The sequence below is a fragment of the Pelobates fuscus genome, chromosome 6, assembly GCF_036172605.1.
Source record: "Pelobates fuscus isolate aPelFus1 chromosome 6, aPelFus1.pri, whole genome shotgun sequence".
In the NCBI taxonomy this organism is placed as follows: Eukaryota; Metazoa; Chordata; class Amphibia; order Anura; family Pelobatidae; genus Pelobates; species Pelobates fuscus.
Window position 1 is genome coordinate 235,554,527 of NC_086322.1, and position 17,388 is coordinate 235,571,914.

Consider the following 17,388-nt stretch of genomic DNA (forward strand, 5'->3'; position numbering starts at 1 on the left):
AGTGAGCAGTCAGCTAATGCTCTATGCCAATCAGTAGCTACCCATTCATAAAAAAGGTACCTTTTTATGAATGGGAAGCTACTTATTGGTAAGAGTGTGCCAAGGGGCCTCCTGGCATCATCACAACTTCATTTAGATATAAAAACGTCTAAAATAAGTTAACATCTGATTGAAAATAAAAACATTTTTTTCATGCAGGCTGTGTCCGTCACAGCCAGGGAGGTGTGACTAAGGCTGCATAAACAGAACCAAAAGTGATTTCACTCCTAAATGGCAGATAATCGAGCAGTGAAACTGCAGTGGCTTAATCTATACACTAAAACTGCTTTATTAAGTCGTGTTAGTGCCTATAGTATCCCTTTAACAATGACAATGTAGAAATATGTTGCTACATTTTGTTCAGAGGAAAAATCCAATTTTCTAACAACTAAATGTCACTTTTTGTAGGACAATCTTCCAGGTGACAAATATCTTTAAAATCTTCCTTCTATGCTCAATTAACAAGCATCGGCAACAAACATCGGCAATGCAGAAAGAGTCCGGATAAGTTCCATTTTGCAGGTTATGGCATTCTTCTTACCGTTGTTAAAGAAACTATTTTCATAAAAATTTAATTAATTTTCAAATATTACATAGCGAAATGTGCTTATTGATTATAATTGCACTCAGATTAAAAATCAACTGAAATCTTTTATGTCATAAATTTTGGCAATTTTTGTCTGACGTTTTCAAGTCTTTTGTCAACTAACGACATTTTACTAATTTCCTAAAAGACCTTCAAGTTGATTAAGTTGTTCAGAAGAAGGTTCACTACTTTATCTGACTGATAAAAAATTCTAAACAGTGTGACCAGATCTTTTCCAAGAAAAACTGCATATTAATGTGATCTCTCTCAAGTGTTGAATCATTTCACTTTATTTATAGTAACAGCCTATGCTTGGGATGAATGAGATTTATATTTCACAGAGCTTCCTGACCAATTTTAAAATTCACAAGTTGATTTTCTCTCCTGACTGGAGACTGACCAACAACAATATGACAAAAACAACAACAACATGACAAAAACAACATTATGATCATTACATTTATGACATAATGCACGTGCAGACTTGCCAGCAACTCAGCAATAATTTACTGATTATCTAATAACTGGTCGTTTATTATCGGTTTATTATCAATCTTTGTATAAAATATAGTCATTTCATTTTATCTTTTTTGTAGAATACCATAAAACTTTTCAAGTCAACATTCAAGGTCAAAATAAAATCTTAATGAGACAACTAACAGAATACGGAGTAGAAACAGGATATCATACAATTTACTTATGACGATTTAGTTCTTTTTGTTCCTTAATACGTACTTACAGAATTGCATAACTCTTGTTTTACAATAAACAGTGGTGAATTGGAATTCCACATTTACGTGATATGTACAAATTGATCTCATAGGAAATTCTTTATAGTGATCTCCACCCTTATATATAAGGATGTCTATCTTCAGGGTGGATCAATAATTCATGTGTCTATATATCCTCTCCATGAAGTTAATAACCATAAATGACTTTTGCACTCTTGCAAGTCATGTTCTGAAATAACCTTGAATATAGTTATTGAGAGAAAAGTCAATGGCGATGAAGACATTTGTGCACTAGTCTCACACATAAATACGTGCAGAAAATAGCTATTTTGTATTTGTATTTGTATTTTGTGCCTTGTATTGCATAGAATATTGACTGATGAATGGGGTTGTGAGGTCAAGAGAATTAACCGATAATACAACTTCATTCAATTTTGATTTTAGAGGTATACTTTGCACGACCTCTGGCTCAAACCATGAGGATCAAACCAGATCATTTGCTGAAAAGTTCCACAAGAAATGATTATGTAATTACTCAAGTATACAACTAACCAGTCACAAAAGACGCAAGTCCATTGAGATTCCTTATTTCTGTAAATTTGAGTTATATTGCAATTCTATTCATGTGGACTATTGACAAATGAGTAGAAAGTCGGGAAATATATCAGAATATTTTCTGTGTGACAATTTGGTCTAAAACTTGCAAAGGAACCAAAATGGAACCTACTTTTTTGGTGTGTCTGGAGGTATGACCAAGGAATTGGGTTATAGGAACCATTTTAGGTGACTTGATAACCTGCGGACAACTATTTTTGTGACTGAAAAACTTAATAGAAAGCAAAGCTGGGGTATCTTATTTACGCTGAGTTCTTTTCAGACACATATTTTGTGTTTTAAACAAACATTTATTATCTCAATGAGTTTCTGTTATACATATCCACAATTAGGAAGATTGCACTTGAAAACAAAAATAAGGACAAGTCGAAAAAAATGTCCATCATGGAGGACCTTTGGAAGGTATAAATATCCATATATTTATATTTACATTTCCCCACCCTCGTTTTAGATTTAAATACATCATAACCATGCTATAGTGTTACAAACTATCTAATTATTAATTTATTCCTCTTGTTATTTACACGGCCGCCATCTGCGGCCAAGAAAACTACATTTCCCATGCGGCATTGCGGCTAAACTTCAGAAACATGGAAGTGCCGAAAGTCACGTGACTATTTTTAATCGTCTAAATTTACACCTTCCCACCCTCGTTTTAGATTTAAACACATCAGAATTATGTTATAGTATTACAAACTATCTATTTATTGAACTATTTATGTATTTTAATCTGACAAATATGTTTTTTATTCTGATTGGATGGACCAATTTTGGCACCAATATTTCAATTAGTTCAATTAGTACCTATGAGCCAGGTATTACATATTATTCCATTTGATAGTCTTTTTTGACGATACGCGTTATGGAAATTTAAATATTGTGTTTTTCTTATATATATTAAAGTATTTTGGTCATTTGTTTGTGCCAATTACCTTTTTTATAGACACATAACCTTTTTTACCCTGGCTTTTTATTATTATTTTATTTATCTTTTATCTAAATTGGTTTTATAAAAACCCTGGAAAATACCCCTGGAAGTTTCCTGTACTTGAAGAAATCCTAGGTGGGGATTAACCCACCCAAGCTGTCATCACAGAGCAGTCGGTCTTCTCTTTATTTGTAAGTACATTCTTTTATTATTTTAATAATATTGCTATACAGTGAGCACTATCGGCTGTCTCTTTTATCCAGAGAATTGGACACCAGGGACGGAAAGGGACCCATTATATATCCCATAAGCGGGGAGTAAACCGCTGTATGCGCTTCATTCTAGAGCTGGATATAAGCTCTGGCAAATGTGAGTTTTATACCACTACTTCTTTTACGTCCACATTTGAATTTTACATACTGCACCATTGGTTGTCCCTCTCTCTTTTTTATCTTCTATATAAAGTGGAACCACTACAGTATTAGAAGACCTCACCATTGCATCAAAGACCATTTGTAAGGATATAAGAATTATAGTAGTGATTGAAATATATTTAATGTAGGATTTCATCTTTGCAATATCATTTGTGATTAGGTGAAATTAATTTAATTTCAAACCACTTTCAGACAAGGAATTTCGTATTACATAGTTGCATAGTTACATAGCTGAAAAGAGACTTGCGTCCATCAAGTTCAGCCTTGCTCACATTTGTTTTTTGCTGTTGATCCAAAAGAAGGCAAAAAAAACAGTTTGAAGCACTTCCAATTTTGCAACAGACTAGGAAAAAAAATCCTTCTTGACGCCAGAATGGCAGTCAGATTTATCCTTGGATCAAGCAGCTATTACCCTACCATGGGAAATTATATCCTTGAATATTCTGTTTTTGCAAGTATGCATCTAGTTGCTGTTTAAACATCTGTATGGACTCTGATAAAACCACTTCTTCAGGCAGAGAATTCCACATCCTTATTGCTCTTACAGTAAAAAAAAACCCTTTCCTTTGCCTTAGACAAAATCTTCTTTCTTCCAGTCTAAACGTATGACCTCTTGTCCTATGTAAAGTCGGGTTCGTGAATGGATTTCCACACAATAGTTTGTATTGGCCCCGAATATATTTGTATAATATATATTTTAAAGTATCAGGCAAACCTAATGTGTACGCCCCTTAGAAACGGAATTTAGACATATACAATCTTTTGCAGCTACCAATACGCTTAACATCAAAGATGGATACTATCTTGAAGAGCTTTTACACATTGCTCTGTATTGGTCCAGATGTGTGCATTGACGTATGCTATTTCGGATGTTATGTATGTTTGAATAAATATATATTTTTGGCTGCAAGACACTCTGATTTGATTATTAGAACACTGGTGTGTGACAAACAAACATCTCAAGAAAAGCTAATTTCCTACAGTGATGTGTATGTGTTTGTGGCAATCTTTGAGGTGTGAGTGAGTAAACTCCAAAATCCCATTGTAAAGAAAGGAGATACTGTCTGATGAGTGATATATGAGTCTAATTTCTCTCCACTGAATATCCATGTTATGTGAAGCTGTGTTACAAGATGATAAATTGACCCCCCTTCATTAACATATATATCACTTTAGAAATAAATTATGCCTATATATCACTGCAATAATGTTGTTTGTACACTTAACCATGTAAGCAGGGCCGATCCTGGGTGGGTGCACAGGGGGCCTAGGAAGGGGGTGGGGGGGGGGGCAGGGAGGAGGCAGCCGGCGGCAAGGGAGGCTGATCTTGCAGTTCCTCACTCTGTGTGTCAGTGAGTGTGTCTATCAGTATGTGTGTTTCAGTGAGTGTGTGTGTGTGTCTGTCAGTGTGTGTCAGTGAGTGTTTGTGTCTCTCCGTGTGTCTACCTGTGAGTGTGTTTCTGTTAGTGAGTGTATCTGTCTGTCAAGGAGTGTATGTCTGTCATGAACAATGTGTGTGTCGGTCAGTAACAGCATGTGTCTATCAGTGAGTGTGCTTCAAATCAGTGATATTGTGTGTCTGTCATTGAGAGGGTCTGTCTGTCATTGCATAACCTAAATAAGAACTATATTGTAAAATAACTAGATATATTTTCAATATAGATTTGGCTTTGATTTTTAATAGTTCATCTAATTGCTTTATTTTGTAAATGTTACCTAGATATTCTTTATTCGTGGAAAATATACATGTGATAGTGATGTGCAAACTGAAATGGAAAAAAAAGCAAGACATTAACCTTCAAATATTGTAAACTGTGAAGTTTTATTTCATGATAAGATGCTACCAAGTTTATTAAGGTGATGTTATATTTCAGGAAACAATCAAACGTGGACATAATGGTCTATTTCTAAAAAAAAAAAGACAGTATGTGTCTGTCACTGTGTGCGTCTGTCAGTGAATGTTTTTCAAGTCAGTGAGATTGTGTGTCTGTCAGTGTGCTTCAAACCAGTAAAATGGCGTGTTGGTCATTGATAGTGTGATCTGTCACTGAAGGTAGGTCTATGTCAATGTATCTGTCGGTTAGTGTTTGCGTCTGTCAGTGAGTGTGTTTCAAATCAGTGAGATTGTATGTCTGTCACTGAGAGTGTGTGTCTGCCAGTGTGCATATTTCAGTGTGTATCTCTAAGTGAGAGTGTGTGACTGTCAGTGAGTGTGTGTCTGATTAGAAAAATGAGTGGAGCTTATAGATAGAGAGGTAAAATCGTTGTCATAGAAACATGCATGTCTGGACATTTGGAAAGGGAGTTAGTAAGATGACGACGCTCACATGGGGTGTCAAATTAATTTCTGAATATAAGAAACACATGACGGTCTATGCCAGTGGTCCTCAAACTCTGCCCCCCCAGATGTTGCTGAACTACAACTCCCATGATTCTCTGGCTATCTATGTAATTCAAAGAATCACGGGAGTTGTAGTTCAGCAAAACCTGGGGGGCCGGCGTTTGAGGACCCATGGTCTAAGCCGTCATGCAGTGCAGAGTTTTATTGCCCGTTGATGGTATAAATCAGCAGGGTTACCTGAGAGTTCCATCACTCTACTGGTGACCCCAGACTGACAGATGAGATATGTGCAGCATTCCAAATTAGTGCTGGTCATAGCCCTTTATATCCAATGAAATATGATCATGCTCAGCTATGGTATTTCTTAGTGTGCCCTTAGCCTGGCAACTGCTAAAATCAGAGAACCCCAGGTATCGTAACATGCCTGAGGGTCCCCTCTGTCAAAGTGGGCCACAATTAGTGTATTCTAAGTGAGTGTGGCACATAGCAGTTTAAATTAATTAGCATACCGCAGCTGAACGCAAGTAATTTTAAACTGCCCCCAGTATCAGGGAAAAGTCCATGCATCCCCCTTGCTCAGTGGTCGTAGCTGGGCTTAAGTTGCATGTGTGTACAAATTCTTGCATGTAAAACTGAAACTACATTTACAAAAAAACATAACATTTTATTACTATTTAATATGGTGTTATGGACACATTTAGGGTTACCAAAAAAGTATACATAATATGTGTGAGTGATCTTAAACCGTAAAGGTGAACATTGTGCAAAAATGTGCTCCGTGTCAAAAAGGCCTTGGTCACAACAGGATGGCATCACGAAATAGCTTTGGTCCTTAAAAAGATAAACACTGTTTGAAAACCACCATTCTATATTACATTATTACATAGATCAGTAGTATTTAGTGTATCAACATCTTTTGTAATATCCATCTGATAAATGCATGTCAAAAGCTTGAATTTATAATTGTTTTTATTTGGTGGCAAAATTGTTGCATCTTTTTATAATACAGAGAAGTGGATGTCCAAAACTATTCAATCTGACTAGACATATATGCTACTCTACTCTGTCATAGACATTTGCCTGTTCATAGCCTTAGTTCATAGTGTTTTTTTATTTTATTTTTATTTAATTATAAAGTAATTATAAAGTAATAAAATACTCACGTATTCATGATTTGGATGCTCATGTACTTTTATTATTAAAATGTTATTTTTTTATGAGTTATTTTTTCTGAGCACACGCACAGCACAGACATTTAAGTATAAGAACAACATTATGCAGTGATATAGAGATGGAATTTCTCTCTAAAGTGAAATATATGTTAATGTAGGGGGATCAATTTATCATCTTCTAACACAGCTTCACATAACATGGATCTTCAGTGGAGAGAGATCAGACTCGTATATCATTCCATAAACAGTCTCTCCTTCCTTTACACTGAGATTTGGGATTTTTTTCACTAAACAGTCCTTTAACATTTATGTGAAATATCCAAGCTAAAAAAATACTTATTTATCCAAATAAGACATTTATTTTTCTTTCTAACTTGGCAATTGTGGCAGAAATGACCCTGTTGTTTTTAACCTCATACAATATACTGTGTACTTAAAGGGGTACTGTAGAGCCAGGAATACAAAGCTGTATTCCGGGCACTACCGATGCCTCTGCCTCCCCCCTCCCTTGCGCCACCTCCTACCCAGTAAATAAAAGGTTAAAAACCCTTTATTTACTCACCTTATCCCAGCGCCATTGTCCCTCAGCACTAGGTCGAAGCCCCACCCCCTCCTCCATCCTGCGACAAGTGGGGTCTAAGTCGCCTGTGCGGCAAATACCGCACGCGCATAAGACCTCCCCATAGGAAAGCATTGGCTCATCAGTGAAGCATGGTGGTGGTAGTGTCATGGCGTGGGCATGTATAGCTGCCAATGGAACTGGTTCTCTTGTATTTATTGATGATGTGACTGCTGACAAAAGCAGCAGGATGAATTCTGAAGTGTTTCGGGCAATATTATCTGCTCATATTCAGCCATATGCTTCAGAACTCATTGGACGGCGCTTCACAGTGCAGATGGACAATGACCCGAAGCATACTGCAAAAGCAACCAAAGAGTTTTTTAAGGGAAAGAGGTGGAATGTTATGCAATGGCCAAGTTAATCACCTGACCTGAATCCGATTGAGCATGCATTTCACTTGATGAAGACAAAACTGAAGGGAAAATGCCCCAAGAACAAGCAGGAACTGAAGACAGTTGCAGTAGAAGCCTGGCAGAGCATCACCAGGGATGAAACCCAGCGTCTGGTGATGTCTATGCATTCCAGACCTCAGGCTGTAATTGACTGCAAAGGATTTGCAACCAAGTATTAAAAAGTGAAAGTTTTATTCATGACTGTTATTCTGTCCCATTACTTTTGGTCCCTTAAAAAGTGGGAGGCACATATACAAACTGTTGTAATTCCTACACCGTTCACCTGATTTGGATGTAAATACCCTCAAATTAAAGCTGAAAATCTGCAGTTATCACATCTTGTTTGTTTCATTTCAAACCCATTGTGTTGGTTTATAGAGCCAAAAAGATTAAAATTGTGTCGATGTCCCAATATTTATGGACCTGACTGTATATATATCCTTATGTACCAGGTTAATGTTTCTATTACCATTTGATGAAGCCCTGTTGTGTGCCATATACCTTTCTTTTCTTTCTTTTTTATTATTTTAACCTGTTCACCAAGAATTCTGAAGATCTACTCGCTAAAGAATCCCAGGTGGCGATTATACCACCTACACCTAGAATAGTGAGCAGTATTTCCTGCTCACACAAATGTGAGTATAAGACATTTAAATTGTATATTTTAAACAAATTACAGAGCACACTATTAAAAAATACAGAGAGCACTATTTCTGCCCTGTTTTTTTTTCCTTGCTGGGACATCTTTACCTTGAGAAACCTACCGAAAATACCATCACCTATATCCTACCAGTGGGGGATCAACGCCACTGAATGCAAGTTACTCCTGAGCTTGTACCAGCTCTAGAATAGGTGAGTAGGACCACTACGGATTATACATTTCCGATCACGTGCCTGTGACATACTGTTCCCTTTTAGTTTTTTCTTTTACCTTATGTTTTAACCAGATCAAGAGAAACCGCTATCCCAAGACTTCCACAAATATACATCTACACATCATCATCCCTGTACCTCAAAATTGGTACTTTCTACTAATTTCTGTATCTTATATTTCTGACTGTAACTTTTCTGATTGGCTTTTTACTGCAAGTACATTTTTAAACAATACCTTTAAAAACAACTGTGGTGCAACCTAATAATTGTTCTTTTATTTCAAATGTAAAACTGCAATTTATGCAATTTATGCAAACATAATTATTTAAATTGTGAATAAGGTACAGATTGTATAAGACTGTGTAACTAAAATTGCTTTATATAGATGCTCATTGGCTATTTTAAAATGTGTTGAATAAGCCCTGTATATGCCAAAATATCATCTCTGTGAAATCAATGCTTTTGGCAACAACTGACAAGTATTTATTTTTTCTTTAGCTGTGACTCATCCTATCAGGTAGTTCTCATTGATAAACCAGAATCTATGTGTGCATTACTCACATAACCAATGCACTATCCCAGTCACATCATTTAATGCATTTGTAATGAGCATATCAGTATTGAATGCATTAGGTGCATATGTATTGTGTTTTTTTGCATGTGATGTCAAGAAAAGGTTTAGTTTATCAGCGTATGGAAAATATGTTCCAGATATTTGCTGATCAAGGGACCCTTCAATGCCACAAGCATCAAATATCCGCCTGTAGAACTCTGACCATGAACTTCAAGGAAGGATAGACCATGGAAAACATACTTAAAGAGATTCTATAGGCATCAAAACAACTTTAGCTTAACAAAGCAGTTTGGGTATATAGATCATGCAACTGCAATCTCACTGTTTCAATTCACTGCCATTTAGTAGTTAAATACCTTGTGTTCCTATTTATGCAGCCCCAGCCACACCTCCTCTGAGTGTGACTCATGAAAAAGTGGTTTCATTTTCAATCAGATGTTGACTTGTTTTATAAGTTTTTATTTCCTGATCTGTAAATTCACACACAGAAGGCTAAGAGAAAATCTAGAAATCGATTAACAAAGCAGGAGAAAATAAATTGTAAATTAAACAGAATGTACAATAAAGAAAGTTTAAGAATTAGACCTCTCTATACAGGAAGTGTTGTGCAAGTCACATACATGGAGGTTCCATAAACAAATTGAATGGCAAAGAATTGAGCAGTGAGCCAGTCTGGGCAACATGTATAGACCAAAACTGCTTCATTAACCCCTTAAGGACAGAGCTTCGGAAGCTTGTCTTTCACTTTATGACAACGGCATTTTTTGCATTTTTTGCTGTTTGCGTTCAACTGCAATTTGCATTTATTGCACCAACGCATATTATATACCGTTTTTTAAAGGACAGAAAGGGCTTTCATTTGATGTAACATATATATATATATATACATGCTTATTTATTATAAAAAAATACAGAAAAATGCAAAAAAAATGAAAAATTTTGATTTTTTTTACAGTTTTTGCAATAATAATGTGTGCCTAATTAGTGCAGGTTAAGGAAAGTAATTAAAAATAAATTCATTTAGTTGTTCTGATTTACAGAATATATAATGTGTCTGGGATTTTAAGTTTTTTTTGGTAGTTACAGGTCACAAAGCACAAGGAGTAAAATAAACTTTTAATGTGGAGCGATTTTAGAATTTGGTATGTTTGTCTTGTAAGCTTAATAGCCATAAAAGAAAACAAAATTGCCACACAAAAGTATATATTTATATAAAGTAGACACCACAGGCTATTTACCTAAGGTTGTTTTGACACTTTCTACGTAGCCATTTTACCGCCAACCTCTGCTAAATATTGGAGTAAAATTGTGTTTTTGGGGGGTTTTTGCACACAAACTTAAAACAAAGAACTTCTCATGTGTATTTTGTAAAGTTGGTGTGTGCTATTCCTGTACAAAGTTTTATTATGTGTTCAGTTACTTCTGCTGAGTACAACGGTACCCCCATTGTATGTCTTTGGCACTATTTCGTGAAGCTACAGTGCCATACAGGAGACCTGTCCTTTTCAGTATTCACAGTAGAATTTTGAGAGACGGATTTAATGAGCCTATGTTTCCATTTGGGGTATTATAACAGTTTGACTGTTCAAAAACACCCCACAAAGGCCTACCATTTGTAAAAGTAGACACTCCAGGGTATCTCATAAGGTGCATATTGTGCCTTAACATGCCCCCATTTTTTTACCATTACATGCCAAAGTATGTGGTAAAAAATAATTGTGTGCATTTTTTACATACGGATTGCATTTTTGCTGGGCATTTTGTATATTTCATGTGTGCCACTAAGTTCCATCCCCCCAAATTATGCTCAGCTAAGTCTTCTGAGTAAAAGGACACCCCCATTGTATGTCTATGGCACTATTTTGTGAAGCTACAGTGCCATATAGGAGACCAAGCCATATCAGTTTTTACCGAACTTTGAATTTTGACACCGGGCCTATGTGCAATTTTTAAGCATCTTCGCAGGTTTTAAATTCAAACTACCCCACAAAGGCCTACCATTTCTTAAAGTAGACACCGCAGGGTGTTTCAAAAGGCATATTTTGAACCTTAGCGTGGGATCATTTTTCCGCTAGCGTGTACCAGGTGTAGTGGTAATAAGCGTTTTTTTCTGCCTTTTTGACACACAAAGTGAGTTTGCACAGTATATTTTGCAAACCATATGTGTACTACCACTGTATAATACTTCATATGTTGCTCAGCTATGTCTGCTGAGTACAAAAATACCCCGTATGTACCTTTGCCAGGTATATGTGGACATCGGAGGGGCACATTTGGGACACAGCCATTCCATTTTTTTTTCAAACTTTACATTTTTACGCTGTGCCCATGTCCCATTTTAGAGTATTTTACCAGGCTATATAATCCAAATACCCCATAAAGCCATACCATTTCTTAAAGAAGACATCCCAGGATATTTTAAAAGGCATATTTTGAACCTTAGCGTGGGATCATTTTTCCGCTAGCTTGTACCAGGTGTAGTGGTAATAAGCGTTTTTTCTGCCTTTTTGACACACAAAGTGAGTTTGCACAGTATATTTTGCAAACCATATGTGTACTACCACTGTAAAATACTTCATATGTTGCTCAGCTATGTCTGCTGAGTACAAAAATACCCCCGTATGTACCTTTGCCAGGTATATGTGGACATCGGAGGGGCACATTTGGGACACAGCCATTCCATTTTTTTTTCAAACTTTACATTTTTACGCTGTGCCCATGTCCCATTTTAGAGTATGTTACCAGGCTATATAAACCAAATACCCCATAAAGCCATACCATTTCTTAAAGAAGACATCCCAGGGTATTTCAAAAGGCATATTTTGAACCTTAGCGTGGGATCATTTTTCCGCTAGCTTGTACCAGGTGTAGTGGTAATGAGCGTTATTAAATGTATTTTTTTACTTTCTAAAACTTTTTTTACTTTTTAAAACTATTTTTTAAACTTTTGTTTTGCTTATTAATTTTTTTAAAGTTTCCTAAACTTTCGTAAAACTTATTTTTTTACAGATGTAACATTTTTCTAAGCTTTTTTTTTACGTTAACCCCTAACTAGCAGTAAGCAGCACTAACCGTAAATTCCCCATTTTCCCATAACTCCCACCCACCCCAGTTAGCAAAATATTTAATTATACAATATTTAAATTAGTTAATTAAATAAATTTAACCCCTGAGGGTTAAAAAATAAATAAAAGTTAATCGTCAGGGGTTAAAAAAAAATTAGATCACAGTATAATACTGTGATCTGTATTTTGATCACTGTAGGCAGTGATCGACTGGCAGGGAAGGGGTTAATTTTTATTTGGACTGGGTAAAGGGTTTATTTTTTTAAATTTTTTACTTAAACGTTATTAAAACATTGTTTTAACTTAATTTTTTAACTTTTTAAAGCTTATTTTTAAACTTTTTTTAACGTTAACCCCTAGTTAGCCTAATACTAAATCCCTCAATTCCCCACTAACTTCCACCCTCCCCAGCTAGCTAAATTTATAATTTTAAAATATTTAAATTAATTAATAAAATAAATTTAACCCCTGAGGGTTAAAAAAAATAATAATTAACCCTCAGGGGTTAAAAAAAAAAATCAGATCATAGTAAAATGTAATCCCTGCCAATTGATCACTGTAGTCAGTGATCAATTGGCAGGGAATGGGGTTAATTTTTTATTAAAATGGGTAAAGGGGGGGTAAAGGGGGGTGGGATTTTAATTTTACTATGTTTTTTTTCCCACCAGGGGGCAGGATCACTGAAGATCCGTCTCCCTGCACTTCACACAGAACCAGGAAGTGCAGGGAGGCGGAGGTGAGTATAGAGAGCACATGTGCCTGCTCAGACATGCTGTCAGAGCGGGCACATGTACTGGGGCAGCCGGATCCGGTGCTCCCGGTCTGCCTCTAATGCAGAGGCAGACCGGAGCACCATTAACCCCACGATCGCAGCGATTGCGGCGATCTGGGGTTAATTTTAACGGGTGACGGACGAGGTCCGTCACTCGTCATTAACGCATTCCCCTGAGTGACGGACCTCGTCCGTCACTCGTCGTTAAGGGGTTAAGCTAAAGTTGTTTTGGTGTATGCAGTATCCTTTTAAGACCACAGAAGTATAAACAAATCATGCTCCTTGGGCCCAGGAGGGGACCAAGGCTGATGACAACCAATGTGCACCTATAATTTCTTAGATCAAAGTCCCATTTGTGTGGCCCTGAGCAAGTGGGCTAATGAGTTGGACCAGCACTGAATGAGGAAATTATTTGCCGGTAACAGCCGTTGAGAAAGTAGCTGCCATTTCTGGACTTCCCATCAGGGCATGATCTTAGGTCAGAAAAGAGCCAGGAGTAACAGGGACATTTTGTGCAGTCAGAGTGCTGGTGCAGTGAATTTTCCCTGGAAATGAAAATAATGGATTGGACAAATTGATATCCCATCATCTTAAATCCTCTTCAGCTGCCAGTGAATAGGATAAAATCTCAGCCTCCACTAATAGGAAGAGATAAAAAGGAGACTAAAAGGGTTCACAATAAGCACAGTTTTGCTAGAACCCTCTACCTACTTTGCTGAATCAATATTATGTTTACGCTGTTCAGAAGTGTGGTTACTGATTTACAAGTTGCATCCCAAATATTGTTCCTCTTCAGCACACAACGCTGATTGTGACAAAGAAATGCTTACATGTTGAGGTTGAAGAAGATTTTAGAATTCTGCTTGTCCCAATTTTGGGAAAACAATAATTATAGCATTTCAAGTAATTCCAATAGTTTTTGTATATTGACAATCAATATCAAACTGCTGCAAGTTACTGGTTTTATGGCGTTGTTATCATAGTAAATAAAATAACTTACTTTCCTTCGGATCCATAGCTGTTCATACTGTCCTCTATTGATTCATGGCTTGCTTGTCGAACAGTTCGACTTGGCATCTCAACAGCTAATCCAGTTTCTGTACTGCGCTGTATAGCACCCTTGAGCTTACGTCCGTCTTCTGAAAGTAACAAAGAAAATAATATTTTACTACAATAAATTACAAGCAGACATGGTGTAGTCAATAATTTTGACTGTTAACTTTAAGCTACCTATGGCTACTTTAAACTTAAAAAGTTAATGTCAGCTTTTGTCAAGCCCAACTTTGACAAAGCAGATTTGATTTTTCTAAATTACTAAGTGACAGAACAGCTTTAAGTTAAGCATAATTCATATGACCTATACCTATTATACACTCTCATACATAAATATTAATTATGGTAATAAAAATGAAAATAATAATAGTAAAGTGCCCTATTTCTGTATTATAAGTCTACAGTGAACATGTTTATTTAAAACAAAATATGCTACTGAGGTCCCTTTTACGGCCTACTTCTAAAACATTTCAATTACCTAACAGTATGTTCACCAGACAGAGTACAAAACACATATTTTAATAGAAGTGCATGTGCTACTTGGGGATTTAAAGTAAATGGAAGCACAAAAATCAATATACTGAATTAGAAGTTAGAACCATTATAGATTTATCAAAAGGAGCTCAACAAGACAAAAAAGCAAATAGAAAAGGAAAGTTGACTTCCAGTGCTTCCAAGGAGGGCAGTCAAATGGCCCAGTTATGTCATTTGGAGCTATTTATAACTTGTGAAGGAGAAACATTATTTGAACTGGGATTTAAAATATGCATGAATGCTCCTGCAGTTTAGGCATATAATCACATATTGTATTTATTTTTGAGGGATGTAAAAAGTGGTAATGTAAATTATAGCACACGCACAAGATAATAAAATATTAATATCAGTCAGGATCATAGACACACTAGTACACGGGCCAGGGTGACAAGCTTCAGGGACATTATTTTGAGCGTGACATTATTAGTACTAAGGAGGCGGAGACGACAGAATCTATCTTTTTTAAAGAAGCAGTGGCATAGTAGAGGTAAGTAGTAACACGAGGGTTGGTGTTACATGGTGTGGTTACTCATGGTGTCACATCCCATGGACCAGACCACATGAGATACCTGGTGTTACAGTGATGAACTTTTCTGAAAAACTCTTCAACACCAGGTATATGGTGTGGTACGGAGGAGATCCATGGGTTACTGCAAGTTCTGGCTGTCTTGTAGTGGCAGAGCATTGCTGGTGGTTACCATGAAAATTCTCCCATATGATGAATGATAATGCCGGAGCTCGCAAGAGAGATATGCAAGATCTACAACCGACAAAAGTGCAGACAAAAAGATTTCTAAGCCCCTGTACAATTGATGCACGAAGCCCCAGCAGCCCATTAAGGGACACAGCACCCTTTGCATGGGCTGGCCTGCCCACGTGCAACCCCTTCCCCCGGCCAGGGCACCTTAAGGCAATCACCTGTTCTGTCCTAAGGTAGCGCCAGTACTGTTGGTGACACCTCCTCTGGTGATGCCATCAATGTGGTCCCTACTAGTAGGTCCCTACTAGTGAAGCATTGTTAACGGACAACCTTTTCATCCTCAAATAGTACTTTTTTTTTTTTAAGTCCACAATAATAGTAATTGATTTGTTTTATTTATATATCTATATCTATATATCTATATATCTATGACGTCCTGAACTGAATAAAAGAAAACTTGTATCACTGAGAATTCCTGGAGTGCCGGTATTTTTTGGATATTTATGATTTTTGCTACCAGAGCACCAGGTACCTTAATATTGTTATGTTGGAGTGCAAGAATTTCCTCTCGTCTTTATATATATATATATATATATATATGACAAATATATATATTATCTCCCTTTCCTTTTTTACTTGTTTCCTTCTTTACCCTTTTTCTTTTCACTTGTCTTCCCTTAACATACTCTAAAATGTTGTATTAATATGGTGCAAGGATGTTTTTATTTAAATAATTTCTTATGACATATACGGCTGATACTTGATCTTGTTCTTAATACATAATGTTAAAAAGTAAAAAGTTTCCAAAGAATCTTCAAAGGTCCTTCCCCAAGCTGGAGTGAGTCTTGTATCCAAGGCCTAATTAAAATATGTTGATCAGGGGGCGGGGCCTGACTGCCATGGAGGAGAGATGTGTCTTGCTTAAACTCCTCTCCAAGCCTGACAATACGAGCAGCTTTAGCCTTATTAAAGCTAATAAGTAATCTTTCAAAGCGACTAATATACCTCTGGACCAAGCTGCAGCACTCTGTGGGGTTCCGAGACTCGACAATCTCCTTGGCGGCAAACCCTGAAATATGTGGCCTAGAGGGAACCGGACGGGAGAGGCGGCCGATCTCCCAGGCCAGTGCTACTCGACGGCCCTCATCGCTGTACTGGCGCCCCGTTACCCCCCCTCGGACAGGCGGGGGTGATCCCGGTCCACATCTGGGAGGCTTCTCAGGGGGTGAAACTGCTGTACCCGCGGAGGAAGCATGCGACACATCAGATATGACGGACGCCACGTGGCGCCCTGACTTCGTCGAAAAACGGACTGATCTGCTGTCCAGACTCAATGAAATCTTTGATAACTTCTGGTAGAAACTAGAGGACAGGAGGCACCAGACCGACCCAGCACATCCGCAGGTACACTCACCTCAACAGTAGATTGTGCCTCTGCGGCGAACACCCACGGCCCTGGCGGGGACGAGGGCCCTAAACTGGCGACGAGGCAAGAGGCTTCCATCCCTCCGACAGCGGATGACACGCAAGCGGAAACCACCCCAAGCCAAAGTCAGGACTCATAAAGTGCCCGAGAAGCCCCAGAGGTGGCGTAAAGCAGGAGAGCACGGTGTACCGGTAAAGTACTTAAACGCCCTGAGCCAACCCACCTTGATGCCCGACCGGACCTTACTGGGATCAAAGGCTCTGTGGAACACCTCAACATTCTGGGACTGTGCTCTGCCCCAAGTGGGGGTGGGCTGAGAGGGGATCACGGACCGGACACCAAAAACAAGACACCACTCACCTTTCCTCCCCTCACGGTGCCTTTCTGAGTGAACTGCCTCTCCACACTCCCTAGATATCTAAAGTATCATTTTTGTAGGCCTGGACTCACACACCTTGTTGCCTCGCACCTATGGGCCTCCTACCGGACTCACGATACCTAGTTAAGCACAGTTATAACACCCCAGTTAAC

The 17,388-nt window shown here is 37.6% G+C and overlaps 1 protein-coding gene across 1 annotated transcript in view; it reads right to left on the reverse strand.

Annotated features, from left to right (window-relative positions):
* RIMS4 (regulating synaptic membrane exocytosis 4) overlaps positions 1 to 17,388 on the reverse strand; it is a 312,102-nt gene that overhangs the window by 133,100 nt on the left and 161,614 nt on the right. Inside the window, exon 2 of the mRNA XM_063425847.1 lies at positions 14,145 to 14,283. Within this exon, the coding sequence (XP_063281917.1) occupies positions 14,145 to 14,283 (139 nt within the window). The remainder of the gene's footprint in view (positions 1 to 14,144; positions 14,284 to 17,388) is intronic.